We start from the raw sequence: 19,656 nt of genomic DNA, 5'->3' as shown, positions 1-19,656 counted from the left end.
CTCGACGACCCTTCTTGAAAACCGGAACTACCTGTGCTCTTTTACAATCATTTGGAACCTTCCGTTCCTCTAGAGACTTGCGGTGCACGGTACACGCCTGGATAACAGGCAGCGAAGCTTTGTCCAATGATGTTCATTCGGTTCTGGATCACTAGGTTGCACAGCAGTGGGACATTGCCTTATGATAATCATCTAGTCCTGGAACCCAGGTTGTGGAGTAGTGCGACCCACATGGTGAAGCTGATCCGTTGCTGGATCTCTAGGCTGCACAGCAATGAAAGCTCACCTGATGATCCTCACCCAGTCGTGTATCCTGAAAACATGGAATAGTTGGGCCTCACCTGGTTCAGATACCTGGCCTGCAGATACTGTTGCCTCACCTGGTAACAATGATCTAGTCCTGGATACCTAGGTTTCCAGCTGCAAGGTCTCACCTGATAACGCTTATCTGGTCCTGGATCTCCTGGTTGCAGAGCAGTGATATTCACCTTATGACGCTCATCTAGTCCTGGTTCCCCAGTTTGCACGGCAGTAGGGTCTCACCTGGTGACGTTGATCTGGTCCTGGATTTCTAGGTCACCGAGATGGCGGTTGACGGAGAAGAGGATATGGTCGCCCTTGCAGTTGGATCCGCGGCCGTCTATGTAGATGTATATGTAGCGCCGATAGGTGACCATGTAATGCTGGAAGCCAATCGTAAACGAGTCGCTGATCTGCTGTGATCCTGGACCGGCGTACCTGGAAGGCCACCACCATAGACGACAGTGCATTTATCATCTAAGACGATGGGAGGAAAATTTGTCACAGTAGTAACAGTGTTTATGGTAAGTGGTGGTACATGGTCGCAGCAGTTCCTGGCATGTGTCTGTCTATGAAGGGTCACCTGCAAGTGATGAAACAAATTACAGGACCGAGCAAAGAATGTGAATTACAATTTCGCCTGTGGTTCATTGATTTTGAAAAAAGCTTTGCCTCAGCTTCACAAAACTATTTCTTAACAGTCCTTGAGAAACAAAAAATGGAGTCAACCTGCGTGAGTGTACTGAAGATAATAGACCCTGCATATCAGTTCCACAATCTGAATTCATAAGGGAAAAGATAAGCCAGCCATGAATCGTAAGATTCGTTTCTAACCCGAAAATGGTTTCCCAGATATGATCGTGTTGGAAGTGCGTCACTTCATTTTGCTGTCACCTTACAATTGACGTATCTTTCTGGTTATAGCGTCACCTACAGTTAAACACGGATTTCAAAACATATACAGTGCAGCTTGATACCTTTCCAGAGGTGAAACAAGCGGGAAGTTCTACTCTGGGAGACCGATGACCACGCTGTCTGGTCTCCTTCCGCAAAACCAACCAATCTACTCTGGGACTAAACAGATGTTGCAGCTCGGTCCTTTGCACAACTGCAATGAGAGCTGAATAAATGGAGTACACATCTTTAAAACTATTTTGTGCAGTGCTAGAGTAAGTTATCAGACTGAATGCGTATTAATAGTGTGTTGCTCTCCTGCATATGGCCAAATGACATTGTAATGTTTGCTTATAGTGCAACACACGGAACTACTGAGTAGAGCAATTTTCGAACTAATACTGCAAATAAATTACAGAAAAACTAAAGTATTGTTGTTGAATGTACCAAAAATGAAGAACTACTGCTGAACACAGTAGTCATAGAACAAGCAGGCTGGATGGATACAAAAATACACAGTGCAATGAAAATGGTCTGTGTGCTTTCTATAAACTAAGTACTTTTCAAATATAAACATGAAAAGTGTCTAAAAAGGAATGTCTGCAATCAGTTTGACTATAGATAGTGTGATACATGAACTTTTAATTTGAAAAATCCAAAAACTTACTGTGTTCGTCACCCAGCGGAGAGATGCGTGTTGGAAATTGCTAGGAGGGACAGGTAAAGAAACTTATTCCTCAAGATACAGCCTTAAGTGGAAGACGAGAATTTGACTGTAGCGGAACTGTAATTCATCTTTGTAGATTATGAACCCTAGTGAATCGATGTTAGTGATGTTCCTGGACGGGAAGCTCTTTTATTCTTATTCTGATCTTCCAGGAACTAAGCAGAATCCGAAATGAAGAATTAATAGAGAGCTGAGAGGTGATATAAATCGTAAGGACAGACACGGATTCATGTGCACAGTAAGCACCCCCGTCCAATAGCTCCTGTTTCTTCGAAGAATCGAACTCCCATATAGGAAACAGATTCAGATGTGTGGTTGTATGTTATATGTTATAACCGCTTTTAAAATCGAACAATATGATCAGCCTTATTTTGATATAGGGGACAGGTGATCGATAACGTCGGTAGTAATAGCATTGAAAAAGTTTTTATTAAAATTATTGATGTATAATCTCTCGTCAGAATAACGCCCGCAGCAAAGTAGCAGTTCAGGGAAATCGAAGACGGTTTAACGCAGTTACGTTTGTTTCTAAATTCTACTATAAAAGCCATGTGCGAGTATTTTTAGTTCTCTTGTCTGCGCTCTGAATAAGTCTCCGTAGCTGCGGTGTAGCGGGCATCTCCATGTGATATGTTACGGAAGGGATCAGGTCAGCTTTGTTAAAGTGCAAGAAAATTGACTATAGTTAATTTTTAGGGGACAGAGCTTTTGCCGTAAGCTCACGGACAGAGAATATCTGAGGAACTGTGTGTGCGAAAAGAAGTAGCGCTCAGTATTAAATTCTATTACGTGCCGAATAACTGGTAATAGGATCTGTGGACAACACGAAGGGACGTTAAACTGAATATAAGAACGGAAGTGGACACTTAGCTTTGTGAAAGTAAAAGCGTTCGAAGTTTGAACGACTATCAATGTATGGTAATGGACGATTGTCCTTGCTGTAATATCTATGAGGGTCGAACTATAAAAATCATGGACATTTTAGTTACCGTAATTGCTGATGGTAATTGAACGATCAACCGCCCTTTTCCCTCTATACAAAACGCAATCAATCATGACCATTTAATTATTATCTAATGTGGTTAGTAAAAAACTAAAGTGATTTCCATAATTACGTGTGTATTAGTAAATAGTAAGTAACATCCAAAGACGTTATTAACTATCTTGTCTTCGGTAAGGCAGCAACAAATGAAGGGCGATCGACTGAGAAAAAATTTAACATTAATTACTAGTATTAACACCCGAAATTTAGTCGCCGTTATAGTGAAGAGGTTTCTAGCTGCTCCGTCTGAGGTACAGATATAACGAACAGTCGAGCATTTATAGCAGATATCAACATCAATAGCTAACGTCAGAGAAGTCTACGACAGCAGATCGACGGAGGGCGGCAACAATGTGAAGTATTTCACGGTAAGCTTGTATCAGTGAGTGCTCCGCTTCTGAAACACCGGATGAGTATAGTTTGGATAGTTTGTGCACTGTTTAGGAAAAGCTAGATTTTCACATGCAATGTTTACGAGGTCACATCTCCCGAAATGTGTGTCGTAAGTGGTATACCAACATACTACCTGGGCCATATTTAAAACAGTTGTTGTGCCGTGCTCTCTCCCGACTATGCGTTTTCGTGAACTTCGCTGTCTATCTGCGTTTGGTTTCCCGCTCTTGTCGCGGTTAGGTCGTGGTTCTCCTTCCTACTACGTGTGGCAGCAGTGATATGTATCGATATTTGCACCGTGAACCATCTTTGGTTTGGTGCATATAGTTTCTGGCAAGTGGTTCTGGAGGGGTCGGTCGGTTGTTGCGGACGAGGGAAGTTACCTCTGAGCGGTGCAGTCGGCTGGGGCAGTGTTGGAGCGTGTGTGGAGCTGTCCGATCACCACGAGCTTCGTGGCTCACCGACCCAGGACGTCAAAGTTGAATAGTGGTTTCAACTACCCAAGCCACGTCCATTCATATTGTGGTGGTTCGCTTCGGTGGTTTGCTGTTGGGGAGGTTTTCCGGTTAGCAACACCGACTGGTTCTACTGCTGAGATTTAGCCGCCATGCGGTGCAATTAACTGTTTTGGTCGACTAAGATTTGAGTACACTAGTGGAATTTTCTGTCTTGTGGCTGTGAGTGTTCCGGTTACCTGCCCTGGCCACTAACGTAATTTCAGGCAGCGACCTTTCCTCACCTGTTGTTGCTGTCCAACATAGTGTGTAATTTTGACAGCTTATACATACTCCACTGTGGATTATCGCGTTTGTAACATTGCCGGTTTGAGTTCTCATGTACTGATTGACGGGAAGCAAGTCGTTGTGTCGCGGTCGGTCTGTGGCTGTCCCCTGATTGGGTTCCGACGGATCAAGTGTAGATGGGCTCACCACCGGTCTCACCTAAGTGAACGAGGGCAGGCCGACCTCCCTGGAGGCCTTCTGAGTGCCACCGATGTTTATCTGTTGTCAGCTATTTTAAATTTTACGCTTATGGTTATTTGTTTTGTTTCTTAAAATTTAGCAAATTGATTTTTAAATTTATCTTTCAAGCTTAAACACTGCGGCCTTCTGCCATTAAAGATTATGGTAATATATTTTAAAATTTTGAAGTTTAATTGTGGCCCTCAGCCATTGATATTGCACCTTGCATTCGTTGCTTCTTTAAATTATTTTATTGCTATCTTAATTGGATTTTTATCTTGCTAAGATTTCTTGTTGGAGGCCTTCAGCCGTGAAAGAGTTGCATTCGGTAAAGATTCGGCTATGTGCTGTTTTGGTTGAAAATGTTTTTAAATTAAAGTAAATGACAATTAGAAGCAGAAACTGACCTCAACCCTTGGCCCGTTCCACAACCCTATTACCTGTTCTGCCCTTCGGGTTTAGCGTGCGTCTCAGCTGTCACTAGTCGCCGTTCCCGACGTCGAAAAATGCAGAATGTCGATGAAAGGAAATAAGACCCAAGATGGTGCCGGCATAAAATTTAAAGCTGAAAGATGGTAGTGGCATCAGATTTTTAAAAAGTTCAGGCTGTCTGAAATAGCCCAGTTGTGTTTTGTAATCCCTCAGATGTCACAGTCCAGGAACCATGTTCAAAAATATCCTACGGCTAGACTTATTTTATCCCTATCACACTCACACGCGCGCACAAACACACACACACACACACACACACACTATATATATATATATATATATATATATATATATATATAATACCGTGCAATTTTTAACATCTGCATTTTTCATAAAAATGTTATATGAAGTACTGTACTGCTTCCCTCTCTGTAACAGTTATTACCTGTTCCATAAAATTTCGAGCATGCAAAAAATGGTTCAAATGGCTCTGAGCACTATGGGACTCAACTGCTGAGGTCATAAGTCCCCTATAACTTAGAACCACTTAAACCTAAGTAACCTAAGGACATCACACACATCCATGCCCGAGGCAGGATTCGACCCTGCGACTGCAGCTGTCGCGCGTTTCCAGACTGTAGTGCCTAGAACCGCTCGGCCACCATGGCCGGCTCGAGCGTGCAGCCGTTTAAAATTCTCTAACATTTCGGCTATATATCCTTAAGACACCTTGAAAATGAGCCGAAAAACCGACGTTACGCCACTCACTCCGACCTTGAAGCTCTCAGACCGCACCACTACGGATCCGACTGTAGACACAGAAGCACCAGTGCTTGAACGTCAACCTTTCGGTTCACTTTGAGGAGGTTAAACGATGTACAGCCGGAATATTAGAAGGAGAAGAAGAAGGAGGAGAAGGAGGAGGAGGAGGAGGAGGAGGAGAAGAAGAAGAAGAAGAAGAAGAAGCGGAATGTAACTGACTGCACATCCTAAACTTTATGGAGCATTCATTCTGCTACAAAAACAGTAAGGTGTACATCGATGATATTGACTAACGAGTATACGATACGCATCCAGAAAGTAAGTTCCGATCATGTCCAGAAATGGCATGAGTAGTCTGACAGGAATGTGCATCTGGAGGAGTAGAGAAGCAGGTATGCGGGAATAATGCAATGTCGTTCGGTCCTGTGATGGCAGCGGTTACCACGCAGTGCTACCGTGGGATGACTGCTCTGGTATTGGCTTCTGACAATTGCGATGTTCGTGCAGTTACTCGATTTTTGCATGCTGAGAAGCAGTCTGCAGCAGATATCCATCGACAATTGAGCCACAGGTGTGAACAAGGCATTATGAACAACAATATGTTCAGACAGTGCTGCAGGCAGTTCGCCGATGGATAAACCAATATTCACGATGGAATGTTGTGTCCGACCACCCCGGTGACACCAGAACCAATGGAAAGTTTGCAGCAAGCAGTTTTTCAGAACAGCGCTTCACAGTTCCAGATTTCCCTTGTCATTTCCCCCCCAGATGTCTCACTCGGTGTATCACAAAATGTTCCCCAGTCGCTTGGTTCTTATAAAGTACGTGCTTAGGTAACTGACAGGCGAACACGAAACCAAGTATCTGGGCGTAGGAAGAGGAAGGTGACGGTGACAAGTTTCTCGGGCATGTTGTCACTGGGGACGAAACATGGGTGTCGCATGCCACACTAGAAATAAAACAACGATCCATGCATTGGCAGCATAGTGGGTCCCTGTGAAGACCAAATTTAAGCAGGAAGTCTCTCTCAAAACATCATATGTACTGTGTTCTGGTGTCCTCCTGTGAGTTTTTCCCGTGCAGAAAGACCATTAATGTTGATCAGTATTGTCAGACATTGAAAAATCTCAGGACATCAATCCAGAACAAGATGTGTGGGATGTTGACAAAAGGCATTATGTTTGTGGATGACAGTGGGAGACTCCATATAGCCAATGCCACACAAAATGTGTTGATTCAGCTTGGACAGAGGATCTTTGACTATCGACCCTACACCCCTGACTTGGCCCCAAGCGACTCACGTCTTCCATCTAATGAAGCGTTTTCTGGTAGAAAAACATTTCCCCAACGAAACTGAGCTGCAGAATGAAGTGACTTCGTAGCTCTCGTTGCTGTCAGCAAGTGGTGGTTATGCTAAGACGAAGCCAGGGAATCTATGTAAACATTCCAATAAAATATATTAGTTAGAGATTTTTTTGTTTTCTGTATCATCATCTCAACTCACTTTCTGGATACACCTTTTAAGTATTTATTAAACACCTGTGGTAGCACTGTTATCCACAGACATTACATTTTGCAGCACATGAGCACAACAAACCTTACTAAAAATGATTTACCTTGATGTGATTATTAGTGAGTGGTATCATTCAAACTGTGTGTTTTCGTAATATGCAAGAGCATCATAATGCACAGAATACGAGATGTAAATAAGAAACATAACCAAAGACAGTGATGGACAAGACTGCACAAACAGAGAGGAGAGTTCGATATTTCGAAAGTAAGATCTTTACTCCAAAATAAAATTTATCAAAATATGTAAGGATTTTGATTACTAAATACATGCAGATTACTTATTATATGCAAGTGTAACTACAGATCTCTGATCAAGAATGAAAATACGTTCTTGCATCAAAATAAAACTACTTTCAAAATATATGAAGATTTAGAGTACAAAACACATTGGTCATTGCCATCATAACAATTTCTCTTTAATATTTAAAAAAAGCACATAGCTCTCTTAATAGCACAACTGATAAAACTTGCGTGTTATAATGCTCTTATTGATGAGATTAGTTAAGTCTTTGTTGTACACATTAAAGAAATCAAGGACTGTCTGTATTAGTTATCGAAATATGTTAAGACTTGTTCAGTAACTTTACGAAACTCCCATGTCACCACTGCCGGTACTAATTGTCGACAAGACCAGTTTGATCTTTGTTATCCCCATGTTTAGATTGTGTATGTTATTTGTCAGAAATTTTTCTTAGTGCGACTAAACCTGATATCGATGTCAGTGACCTTCATGCTGGAGTATTAACTTGATCTTTGAAGTAGAAAAAGTTTTTCATCTTCCACTAATAATGCTAATTTATGCTATCACATAGTGGAGACTACTTGGCACTTCACCCTATATATCACCATTTTACAGCAGAATTTAACTAACTGCTCCATGTGCAAAGCTTTTCACATCTGCTGAAAATGCTAACCAATGCTGTCAAACTGCCTAAATACTAAGGCAGTAATGGTTGACACAAACAAGTAAGCATCAGAGTTGAAATTATATCCTAACCATGTAATTTGACAGTTGATGTCGGGTTACTGGCTTGTATAGTATCCAAAACAGCAAATAAAACCATAACAAAATTCTCCATACATTACCACTGTTAAACAAAATTGTAAAAAATTGTCCCACATGTCAATGCCAAAAAATCAAAACTTGTTCAAACAATCAAAACAGATTTGTGTAGACCTGTGTTATAAGCCTACTCCCTTTACTATGTCACCACAGACCGGATCACAGAATCCATGACATTACAGGTCCTAATTATAATAATTGACTTGGTGTGTTATATCACAAACAGATGATCATACAATGTAATAGTAAATATCCTCGCAGATGAAATTTTTAAATTTGGTCGAGATTTATATGAAGTGCTAAAAATTAATCTTTTGTTGTTCCTTTAAGCCATTAGGCAGGCAATCTGCAACAGAAACTGGGTGACCATTTTAGCTGTTTACTAATTTAGATACGAGCATGAAGCCACGAAAGTTCTAGGCGTTTATCCAGCAGTGAGTATCAAATGACTCACAATGCCAAAAATGACAAAGACGACGACGATGAGACGACGCCGACGCTGCCATCACTGACAGACAGAATATACTACTCACACAAACTAAGTTGACACTCAGTGCGTTGGCTGATAGGAGTGACTGTAAATGGGAATGCCATTACGGTCTCGCCCTTCAGCCATGGTGTCGAATGTCAACTTAGTTTGTGCAAACAATAAATCGGTTGACTATGATGTAAGAGATCGTGTTTATGAGATGAAGCGCTTTTGTATAGCCTATTGGTAAACTGATAGCCACTCCACAGGTAAAATGTACCTTCTCACTGAAATTATAACAATGGTAGTTTTGAGATCGAAGTTCTACAGTTTCCGAGTTTGTAGCCCAAACTTCAAAAAACAGAATGTCAGTTGCTAGGCGGTTGTAGTTAAACAGACGGTGTTTCACGTGCTGCAGTGAGGACCGTATACATCACAGAACGATAAACCACCGTAGACATGCGATAATGATTGAAACAGAAGAAATGGATTAAAATTTGTGCTGCGGCCGGGTCTCGAACCTGGGTCTTATTGCTTTCTAGGCAGAAATGCTAACCTTTTTTTTTTTTTTTAATAGCCTGCTATCCTAGCCACTTTATTATAACAAAAATGAAGAAAAAGGAAAAAGGGATTTTGGATGGTTTGTTTGTCTGCTTTTTTTATTTTTATTTTATTTTTATACAAATGGATAAAAGGAAGGCTGTTCCTCTTCGGCTACATAAACAGAATAATAGGAAGTCGTCCCGTTACGACAAATCGTTGCTGTGTTGTTTCCGTTGTTTGTTCAATCTCATAAAAAAAGGAACTGGGAAGAGGTGCTATGGTTATCTTCTCTTGTCATCGATAATGCAGCTGCGAGGCGGACTATGGAATGCGCTCCAAAGAAAATTAGAAAAATATTGCCTATATTTAGGGTTCTTGACGATCGCACAATGTCGTTCGTTGAGGTAATACCAAAAATTGGGTACTGTCTTTTCGCCATTACCAAAGAGGTAGTGAACAGCGTGGCCGCTGATCCACGTCACAGAGTTCGTTTTTGCTCTTGGGAAATAAATCTTATCGGGGAAAAGAAGTGATCGGGTAGTTATCCTGTCGGGAGTCGTGCGTGTGAGAAAAGGCAATATCTGACGCACCAAATACCAAACGTCCTTTGCCGACCCACATTCGAAACGATGTTTATCCGTGTCAGTCACTTGGCATGTGGCACACAAGGGTGAATCAGCGAGGTGGATGTGATGTAGGCGGGACTGGCACACCTGTTTCCCATTAACAGTTACGTACCATGCAGACTGCACGTTAGTATCAAGGGTGGTGGCATTCACTGCCTGCCACACAGCGCGCCACTTTGTATTGGGGTGTTTGCTTTCAATCACATTCGGCGTCCTGTTCATTTGCATGGCAGCATATATCGCCCTCGTCATCATCAAGCGTGTGGGTAGTAGTGCGGTGCGGATGTAGCTTAACTCAAGGAAGAATTGACTAATGTAGAAGAAAGGTGCTGGGATGTCCGATATCATCACAGGGGGTGCGAGTGAGATTGGTCGTAAGGCTTCCAGTAAGAGACTTGTGAGGCACGTCGGACTTCGTCGCCACAGTTGCAGGTGACAGCTGACGAACAGGGCCTTCGCTCTGTCCTGAACATGACAAAGGCCTAAACCCCCTCTGCTCCTCGGGAGGGTTAGGGACTCGTAACGAATCTTAAACAACATGCCCATATTAACAAAGGATCCCAAAACCGCCAACATGCGGTGAGCCAGGGTAGGTGGTATGGGGAGTATCTGTGCAAAATGGGGGATACGTGACGCCAAATAGATGTTAGCATATCGTGTCCGTTGCAGGAGGTCTAGATGACTCAGACGGTGGTCACTTATTCCCGCTCTCATCTGATTCAATGAACGCCTGTAGTTAAGGACTGTTGAACGCTTCATGTCAGATGTGAAAGCAATGCCAAGACAACGGATTGTGTCACTGATTCGCAGCGGTGCGACGCTCTCGTCTGGTAGGCCTCTGCCTATAGACAGGGCGTGTGATTTGTGGAGATTGAGATGGCTCCCCGATGCCGCGCCGTAGGTCGCCACCCACGCCAGTGCTGCACGAACATCGTCATTAATGCGAAGAAGGAGTACCAGATCATCCGCATAGGCAGTGCAGCAAAAAGTGTGTCCACCAAGGGACATCCCAGTCAGGCGTTGTCGGAGGCCGCAGAGGAGTGGTTCCAAGACGAGGACGTACAATATCGCCGAAAGAGGGCAGCCTTGTCGCACCGATCGCTGGATCTGTACCGGCGGCGTAAGACGGCCATTATATAACACCTTGGACGTCGCGCCGCGTAGGAGACGCATCAGTACATTAACTATGACGTCCGGATACCCCATGTGTCGCAGTACCTCCATCAAAAATGTGTGGTCGACTCTGTCAAAGGCCTGGCTAAAGTCGAGTGAGGCCAAAACTCCTGGCAGTTGGCGAGCTTTGGCTAGCGCGATCATATCTCTATATCGGCACAAAGCAGTGCGAATATTATGGTCACCACCTAGCGATGCCTGGTCCTGCGACACAACACATCGTACTTATCGCTTTAGGCGTGCCGCCAGAAGCCGGGTGAAAATCTTCAAGTCACTGTTGAGTAAGGTCAAGGGCCGATAGTCACTGATCCTGGATCCGCCTCGTGGTTTGTGTATAGGCACAATCAGTCCTTCTAGGAAGGCCCCAGGTATCTGCGTCGTGGGAGACATAAGATCGCGGCAAATATCAGTCCATGCTGGTGCCAGCAATTGTTGATACGTCCGGTAAAATTCCAGAGGAAGGCCATCAGGTCCCAGGGACTTATGAGCAGCCCCAGCCTGTATTGCTTCAATGATTTCCTCTTCCGTTACATCTGCTGTCAAATCCGCCGCCGCTGTCGGAGAGATCGAGCCATAAGTGAGTTGAGAGACTACGGCGATCACCTCTGGGGGATATCGATGTTCCGAGTACAGCCTAGTGTAGTGAGCATGAAGGGCGTTTCCTATGTCGCGCTGGGTGTCAAGGCGTCGTCCGTCTTCCGTCGTGATAGCTAGGATCAGTGTCCTGCGTCGGCGTCGTCGTTCTGCAATGACGTGGTACATAGACGGTTCCTCCTGGGCCACTCTGTCTTGAGTGCGCGCTCTGACGATCGCACCCTCAAGGTGGCAACGTGTTAATCTGATGATCTGTGCCTTGGCACGGTTCACTGTCACCAGCCCTGCAGGTGAGTACCGCAGTGTTGTACATTCCCTTAAGATGCTGTAGTAAAAGTCCATGGTATGTCTCTTCAATGCTGCAACATCTCGGCCGTAGCCTATCAAGGTCTTCTGGAGGGCTGGTTTGGCGCAGAGTAACCACCACGACAGTGTAGACCGGTAGGTGCCACGCCGGCGGCTAGAAGAGTCCCACGTGTTCTCTATAAGGCGGCGGCATTCCTGAGAAGCGAGGTGGGCGACGTTCAACTTCCAAGGACCACGGCTGTGCCATACCTTCTGGCGGCCGAGGGTGATAGCGCAGATGTAGGCCTCGTGGTCAGAAAAAGCTGTGAGCCAAACTTCGGCAGCTCTTGTACCCACAGCTATGGAGCGCGAGTGTAAATCCGGTCGATGCGGCTGGAGGAATGGCTGGTGTAGTGGGTAAATCCGGGCCGATCGCCACAAACATGTTCCCACGAGTCCACCAACTGAAGATTATTTATAATTGCCGTAAGTTCTGCGCAGGGAGAATGATGTGGTAACTGATCCTTAGGTGCTTTGCTACAGTTGAAGTCTCCTCCCTTTATCAAGGCGTCCTGACGGCCCATAAAGAGGGGCGTGATTGTATGAGCGAAAAAGGTGGATCGTTCGCGACGCCGACCAGATCCTGACGGTGCATAGATGTTAATAAGTTTGACTCCTTGGATAGTAAGAGCCATGCCTCTAGCGTCAGGGAGATACTCGACGTCTTCTGCGGATATACCTTCGCGGAGGAGGATCGCCACACCACTGCCATTGGCAGACGCATGTGAGATCCAAGTATTGTAGCGATAGGGTCCCTTGAAGTCTGCGACATACACCTCTTGAAGGAGCGCAATGTCGATGTCTGCTGCGTTGAGTAGATCCTGTAGCATCGCTAGTTTATGTCGGGCACGTATGTTGTTGATGTTAATAGTCGCTAGACGGTATGTCTGGCCAGCCAGGTCGGCAACTGGGTTGTGTAGGAGGCCAGGTGTGGGCGGCAGGGGTGGCCCCACAGAGGCTGACGATACAGCCGTAGTCACTGTTGTTGGTTGGTGCTGGGTACAGCCGAGGGAGCATCTCTGCCCTCGGCATCCTCCTGGTGCTGTGGCTCATCCTCGACATCATCCGCCCAAGAATCAGATGCAGCAATTGGTAACTGTTGATTAGTGCTGTCAGTAGAGCGCTTGCGAGCATTTTCAGTAGCAGAAGTGATGTTGTCAGACTGAGGCTCAGAAATTGTAACCGCCGTAGCATCGTGATGGGAAGGCTGAGTTGTGGTGGTAGAGTCCTGAGTGTCGTCCGACGCCGGATGTTCGTCCGGTTCACACATCCGAAGCAGGCAATCATCGGATAACGTATGGCGCCGTTTCTTGCGTTTTCGAGGGGACCGTTGTTTCCGGACATGTTGTTCTGTGTCAGAGTGCGGGCGACAATCATCTGATGCGGTTTCCATTGGTAGGAAGGCAGAGGTCGGGACAATTTCAGTTTCTACTTCCATCTTCTCTTTAGGCTCGTCTCGGTGGCACAATTGATCACCGTCTTGAGGCAAGTCTGCCGACGACGTCGTAGAGGGGGATATGCTATCCGCCACAGTGTCATCGACCACTGACTGCAATACGGTGTTACGATCCTGGGCAGGAACAGCTGTTGCGGTTGCAGCCGCTGCATACGTGATGGGGAGTCAAGTAGGCGCCGCCGGGGATGGAACTTCACCAACCGGTGTCTGAGTCAGTCGGCGTTGAATGCAGGCCGATCGGACATGTCCTTCCTGGCCACAGCCGGCGCAAGTGCGCTGTTGTCCGTCGTACATGACAATGGCTCTGCAGCCGCCAATTACTAAATAGGACGGCACATGCTTCGTCAGTTCAATCTTAATTTGTCGCACTCCATTTAAGACGGGGTACGTCTCAAACGTTTGCCATTTTTCAGCCAAGTGGCTTAGCACGTTGCCATACGGTTTGAAAGCTGTCATCACAACACCTGGCGGGACTTCGAATGGCAGCTCGAAGACCCTCAGAGTGCGAAGGCCTAATCCAGCGTGGTCGATCGTGACAGTTCCTATGTGACCATCAGAATGCTTGAATTTAAGTCCATGAGCGTGTCGGCACACATCAGTGCATGTCTTTTCATTGATCATTTTTATGTAGACGACACTGTTATAGAAAGGTGGATTCCAATGGTGTCTTGAGGTGCAATGTGAAGTTCTTCCAGGATGAAACGTTCAATGTCAAGTGCTCGAGGTCTTGCGTAGTCCGCTTGAAATGTGATCTTAATTGTGGACTTGCGATACGAGTGCGCCATGGCACTACCGAGACACGGACGCGTGACACTCGCCGCAGCGGAAGGGAAACAGTAAACACTCGCGCGCGCGGTGCGCTAACAGGGGGACACAGGCACGACGACCTTGCCCCGCCGCTGCTAACAGCGGACTGAACCCTTACACCACTACAGCACTATGGTTCACAGTGCTGCACAAACTACCCAAGTTGAGTGCGCTCCCCAACAGAAACTTCATAACTGCTGGTTCTTTTCCCTTACATTGTCACCACTGCCAGGGCTCTCTGGCACTGGAATAGTACCTCAGCGTTGGACGTAATGGGAAAGTCCTGTACCATTGGTGATCTTATAATTATACTTTTCCCTGAGACTTTTAATGGTTGCATTTCTGCCTAGCAAGCAAAAAGACCCGGGTTCAAGTCCCGGCCGCGGCACAAATTTTAATCCATTTCTTCTGCTTCAATCATTATCGCAGATAAAGAAGAGACTTAAATGTCTCAGGGAAAATATAATTATAACATCGTAGATTTGTTCATTAATCCGCGAGTGCACCCATAAATGGACATAGCTATGATGTTTCAGCACCCTGAGATGTATGCAGTCTGTGCTGCAGCGTTCTGAACGCCGTCAATTAATTATAACGACCCGGTGCATTGACGGAAATGGGTAGTGCTACACCAGTAACAACGGGGCCGAATGCTAAAAAACTGATCCCGTAATATTTCCATGTCCTTGGGTTATGTTTATTAAAATTTAATTGTGACGTGAGCTTACCTTCTGCGTTATCAGTACAGAAAAACGTCATTCCTCCATATGAAGGGTGACATGAGTACATGATGGCTATTTGGTGCGTCTGACGGCACCGGAACTTTTCATGTGGCGATTGGAAAAACAGCATTCTCAGGACATGTTCATGGAACTCATCGCTGGCTTTCGAACTTTGAGCAATGCCTGATTACTGGCAGGAGGCATATGCTAGCACTGTAGCTCGTCAGATAGTGTAGACCGTTGGCTGTATCTGAATGACTGCAGAGTAAGTGGTGACGCGATAGACACAGGACAACAACGTGGCAAGGAGAATCGACATAGGTCCTTCCAGAAGGAATAATTTAGAATATTTTAGGACTGTTTGCGTGACTGTCAGATAAGTAAACGACAACAGCTGAAATTTGGGCAGATGTTACACGGAGAGTGCGATCAAGAATCGTAGGGAATAGATTAGTCTAGGATTGGTTGTTATCTCGAGTTGCCATGCATTCTTTACTGCTGACACTACACCTCAGAGATTCGTATGGCGTATATCCCTAATCAACTGGGACATTGAGTGGCAAGCTATGGCAGTCAGCGATGATAGCACTTGTGTTTGTGTCTATCAGATCGATGCCTGTGGTCGTTGGAGATACTGTGGAGGTCCAAGGAAACAGCGGTTCTCTAGATCCGTATCTCTCAATTTCCTGATACGGGGAAAATTGTATATGGAAACACGCCTGACTTAGTAACTGTTGAAGGGAGGCTAATTACTCGCCAGTATTTTGCAGGAATGGGAAACCTTTCTCAGACTCTTAATGACCGGGGTACCAAATGGCATATGCCAGTGAGAACCAGCACTGCAGTTCGTACAACAAACATCTTGACGTATGCACGAATTCCTGACTAGTCTGTCCAGTCCCACAATTTGTCACCTGTAAAGCACGTCAGGGATGCGGTGAGAAGACGTATAGCTCCACCAACGCACTGCCCTTTATACCTTGTGCACTCTGTACTGCCTTCATCTGTATGTGTGCATACCGCTACCCCATGACGTTTGTCACCTCAGTGTAGATATAGCCAGTTTTCTTTTTCGTCACGGTCGGCGTACGAATGACGGCACACGCCACATCACTCACCGGGTCAAGGCCGACGTCTGGACCCGTGGGTTTCATTGATGTAACTGCTACCACTTTCCTGAATGGAACACTTAATGGACTACGCGGGAATGCTGGTTGCCCCCTCTCCTTTAGTCCGAAATTTTTTCATGCACGAGGCTAACTGTTCCCGTTACTCCCCACACGTCTGTTGTTCGTTCCTTCTTTCGGCCCTATACATTTTTCAAAAATGTGGTAAAATGATGTGTTGGCCTGTTTAGGTCGATTCTTACTGTGAGTCCCATTATTTAGATTCTCCGCACACGCGTTATAAACGTGATTTGAAGAATTTGCCTGTACATTTCTGCAATGGATTTTTAGTTCTTGATCCGAAGACTCTTACAACAATTTTAGGCTCCTTTACTTCTAACTGGGTTTTTAATGTTTCGCCCATACGTTCCTTTAATGCTTGTTGTTTGTTAACTGTTGTGAGCAATTTCTGCAGTTCCGGAAAAGGCATTTTGAGTTTGAATATAATTTTTGCTAACGGAAACGTAGTTTGTGGTTTGTGAAGTCTTCGTTGTAACTTACAATAATCAATATACTTGAGTATTTAAATTCTGTAACACGGAACACGTGGTTATGCCAATTTTGAGATCATTCAGCAAGTTATCAATTTGCTTCTTCTCAGATGAAATTAGTGGACTGAATTTCTCTGCTTGTTCCTGCAGTACTTCGAATTGCTTTTGGGCATAAGTGCTTTGTTATCTGCAAAGGCTAGACAATCTAATTCTACATCTTTGCGTTTAAGTGCTTTTCTGTGAGTTGGTGCACCTACTGTTTTCCATTCTCTTACAATTTTTGTCAAGGGCATAGTTGACTCCAAACGGTAAAACATCATGCCTTTACGCACTCCTCTATATTTTAAATTCTTTGTTGCCTTCTCCCATACATTGCACTATTGATATTGCCTCTGTGTGTCCTTGACGATGTTTGTCTTTCGATCCATCGCAATTAATTCTGCTGTATAAATAAACTGACAGTTTCACGAAGTACTACTGAAATTCAGCGTTTCTAATTGTGTTAATACCTCCTCCACACTGCTCCGGTTTTGGCCTCGATAGAAGCACCCTCTTGAACAAAGCTAGTGCTATAGTAATGTACACGAAAGAAGGCAGGTGCACTCTGTGGTCTACGCAAAAGAACTGAGTGAGTAATTTTGTAATCTAATTGACCTTTCCGATGACGACTTTGGCATATTTACAGAACCGAGATCGGTTCAGGAGACATCGTCTACGTCATGCAATAACAGTAACAACCCTATTACTAACAATAGTAGTACCCTACTGTACAAGTCAGTCCATTGCTTAACTGGAACGTCTCGTGTTTAAATTCATCACAATCTGAGTTCCATCATTGTCACTCTAATAAATGTTTAACGCTTGGAATAAGTACCTTTAATAATTGCCGAGAGAAAGCTGATTATATTAATTCCTCCTCTTTTCTTGTGGCCGTTTTGCATATGTTATCGCTACGAGGGGATACCCAGAAAAAACCGGAATAGAACTGCCGTGGCCGGAGCTTGTCTAGTTCGCATTTCTGCCGCTAGGTGTCTACAGCCGAACTAATTGCCAGTTCAGTGCCGCCTGGTTTGTCGACCTGGATTGTTCTGTCCATCTACAGTAACTGTTTTTTCTACTCGGCAAAAATGCTGCTGAAACTGTCTTAATGTTGAAAACATGACGCTATGGCAGAAACTCAAGTGTAAGAGTGATTTGTTCGATTTAAAAAAGGTGGTATGTCGAGTGATGAGAAACCTCGTTCTGGACGTCCATCAACTGCCCGAATCGACAAGAATATTGAAAAAATTTGAGAGCTTGTGCTCACAGACCGTCGACAGACAATCAACTGTCGGAGATCTTGGAGCTCAGTTCAGCGAATTTTAACAGAAGATAACGTGTACCGCGAGAACGCACCCGCACACAAGACATCTCTACGAGACAGTTTTTGGCTATAAATGGCATGGTTCCGCCGCCCCACGCATCTTACTCGTTTGACCCGGCACCGTGCGACTTTTTCTTATTTCCACGCCTGGAAAGGGGCATCAAAGAACACCGATTTTACAACAGTGAAGATGTCAAAAAGAACTTGGAAGGAGCTGTCAACCATTTCTAAAGACGCCTGCAAAAAATGTTTCCTACAATCGAAGCATCGGTGGAACAAGTGTATTAGTTGTAATGGAGAGTATTTTTGAGGGATTTACATTTTAACAATTTGAAAATATGTAGCTTTTAAAAATAATTCCGTTCCTTTTTTAGGTACCCCTTCATATATAAAAAACGCAATGTCCTGACTGACTCAGTCACTGACTCATCATGGCCCAGACAAAATTGAAATCTGCAAAGGGTGTTGTACCTATACTGTAGGTGTCATTTAAGAAGGGGTGTTTCGAAATTCCAGCCATAAGGTTCTGAAATAGGGGATGAAAAGTTCTTTGAAAAGCTTCTATATTAGAGCAGTTTTGAAGCTAGAATCGTTATTTGATCTCTCGGTCAGAAATAAAGAAATCCAAGTTTCGAAAATTTTGGAAATGTAGCCCCTATGGGAATGAAAGAATTGGAAAAATGTTTTAAAAAATATTAAACAGTTACTTAAGCTTTAAAGCTAATTCTATGAATATTTGTATTTGACTTCTAAGTAAATATGTGGTAGGGGATGAAAGTTTCTATGGAAACATCACCAAAAGAACTCAAAGGGAAGGATTAACAAAGAGCTCCGACTCCAACTGTCGGAATTGCCTTTCACTCAGAAGTAAATTCGGAAAAGATCATGCTTCTGTGACCTTACTAAGTGTACAAAGTCTAGAAAGTGTTGCAGTTTGTGAACAACATAAAAATTCGACTCAAGGAAAACAATTCTGTGCAGACCATAAAGTCAACGGGAGTGAAGCAGCGGGAGCTAAGCTAGTTTCCTGTAGTTTACTGGAGCTACGGTGACTCAGGATAAGCAGAGAGTACCAGGACAGTGACTTTCTGTCTGGCCAGCCCCACTGGGTGTTTCGGCCCGCCTTTCAGGAGGAGTCGAGGGAGATAAAGTGAAGTGTCCGCTCGTGGCAGGGACAGTGCCACAGCCGAAGCGTTGTTTGGCCCTGGCGCCAAGGAGCCAGTCAATTACAGACTGCTGAGTCTGTGTCGCCTGGTCGCCAAGAGCTGTTGCAGGACGATTTGATTCACGGATCCAGTTACATGGCTCCTTCCGCGTATAGCGGTTTTACGACTATGACTTGTGGGGTCTGAAGATGGCATCAATGTAATGCCGAAACTGGTAGCACATAAAAGTTCATAAAATAAAATAAATTTCGACATTACATACGACTGTTGGTAAATTATTGCATCAAGAAGTAAACCACATCTTGTCGAAATCAGCGTCACATTGATTAATCGGGATGCAATCATTTTCCAAAACCTGGATGTAGTCACCGTGCCATCAAGGAATACCACACGATTATTCCGCGACTGGACACTGCACACCACACAGTCACACGTTGAGGGTGAAGAGACCTCTCGATCTCAAAATGCGTCCCAAAAATGCGCCAATTTTGCTAAATGACGAACCCATCCAAATGAAAGTGCGCTTCGTCGCTAAACCAAACATGCATGTGCATAATAATTCCCATCATGCCCCGCAGCCAATCGTGC

At 44.6% G+C, this 19,656-nt stretch overlaps 1 protein-coding gene across 1 annotated transcript in view; it reads right to left on the bottom strand.

Annotated features, from left to right (window-relative positions):
- LOC126484540 (venom dipeptidyl peptidase 4-like) overlaps nt 1-19,656 on the bottom strand; it is a 320,902-nt gene that overhangs the window by 23,408 nt on the left and 277,838 nt on the right. Inside the window, exon 13 of the mRNA XM_050108088.1 lies at nt 544-738. Coding sequence (XP_049964045.1) covers nt 544-738 — 195 coding nt within the window. The remainder of the gene's footprint in view (nt 1-543; nt 739-19,656) is intronic.

The sequence above is a fragment of the Schistocerca serialis genome, chromosome 6 (assembly GCF_023864345.2).
Source record: "Schistocerca serialis cubense isolate TAMUIC-IGC-003099 chromosome 6, iqSchSeri2.2, whole genome shotgun sequence".
NCBI lineage: Eukaryota > Metazoa > Arthropoda > Insecta > Orthoptera > Acrididae > Schistocerca > Schistocerca serialis.
Note: the sequence above shows the minus strand (reverse complement) of the source record. Positions and strands in the feature narration are given on the sequence as shown.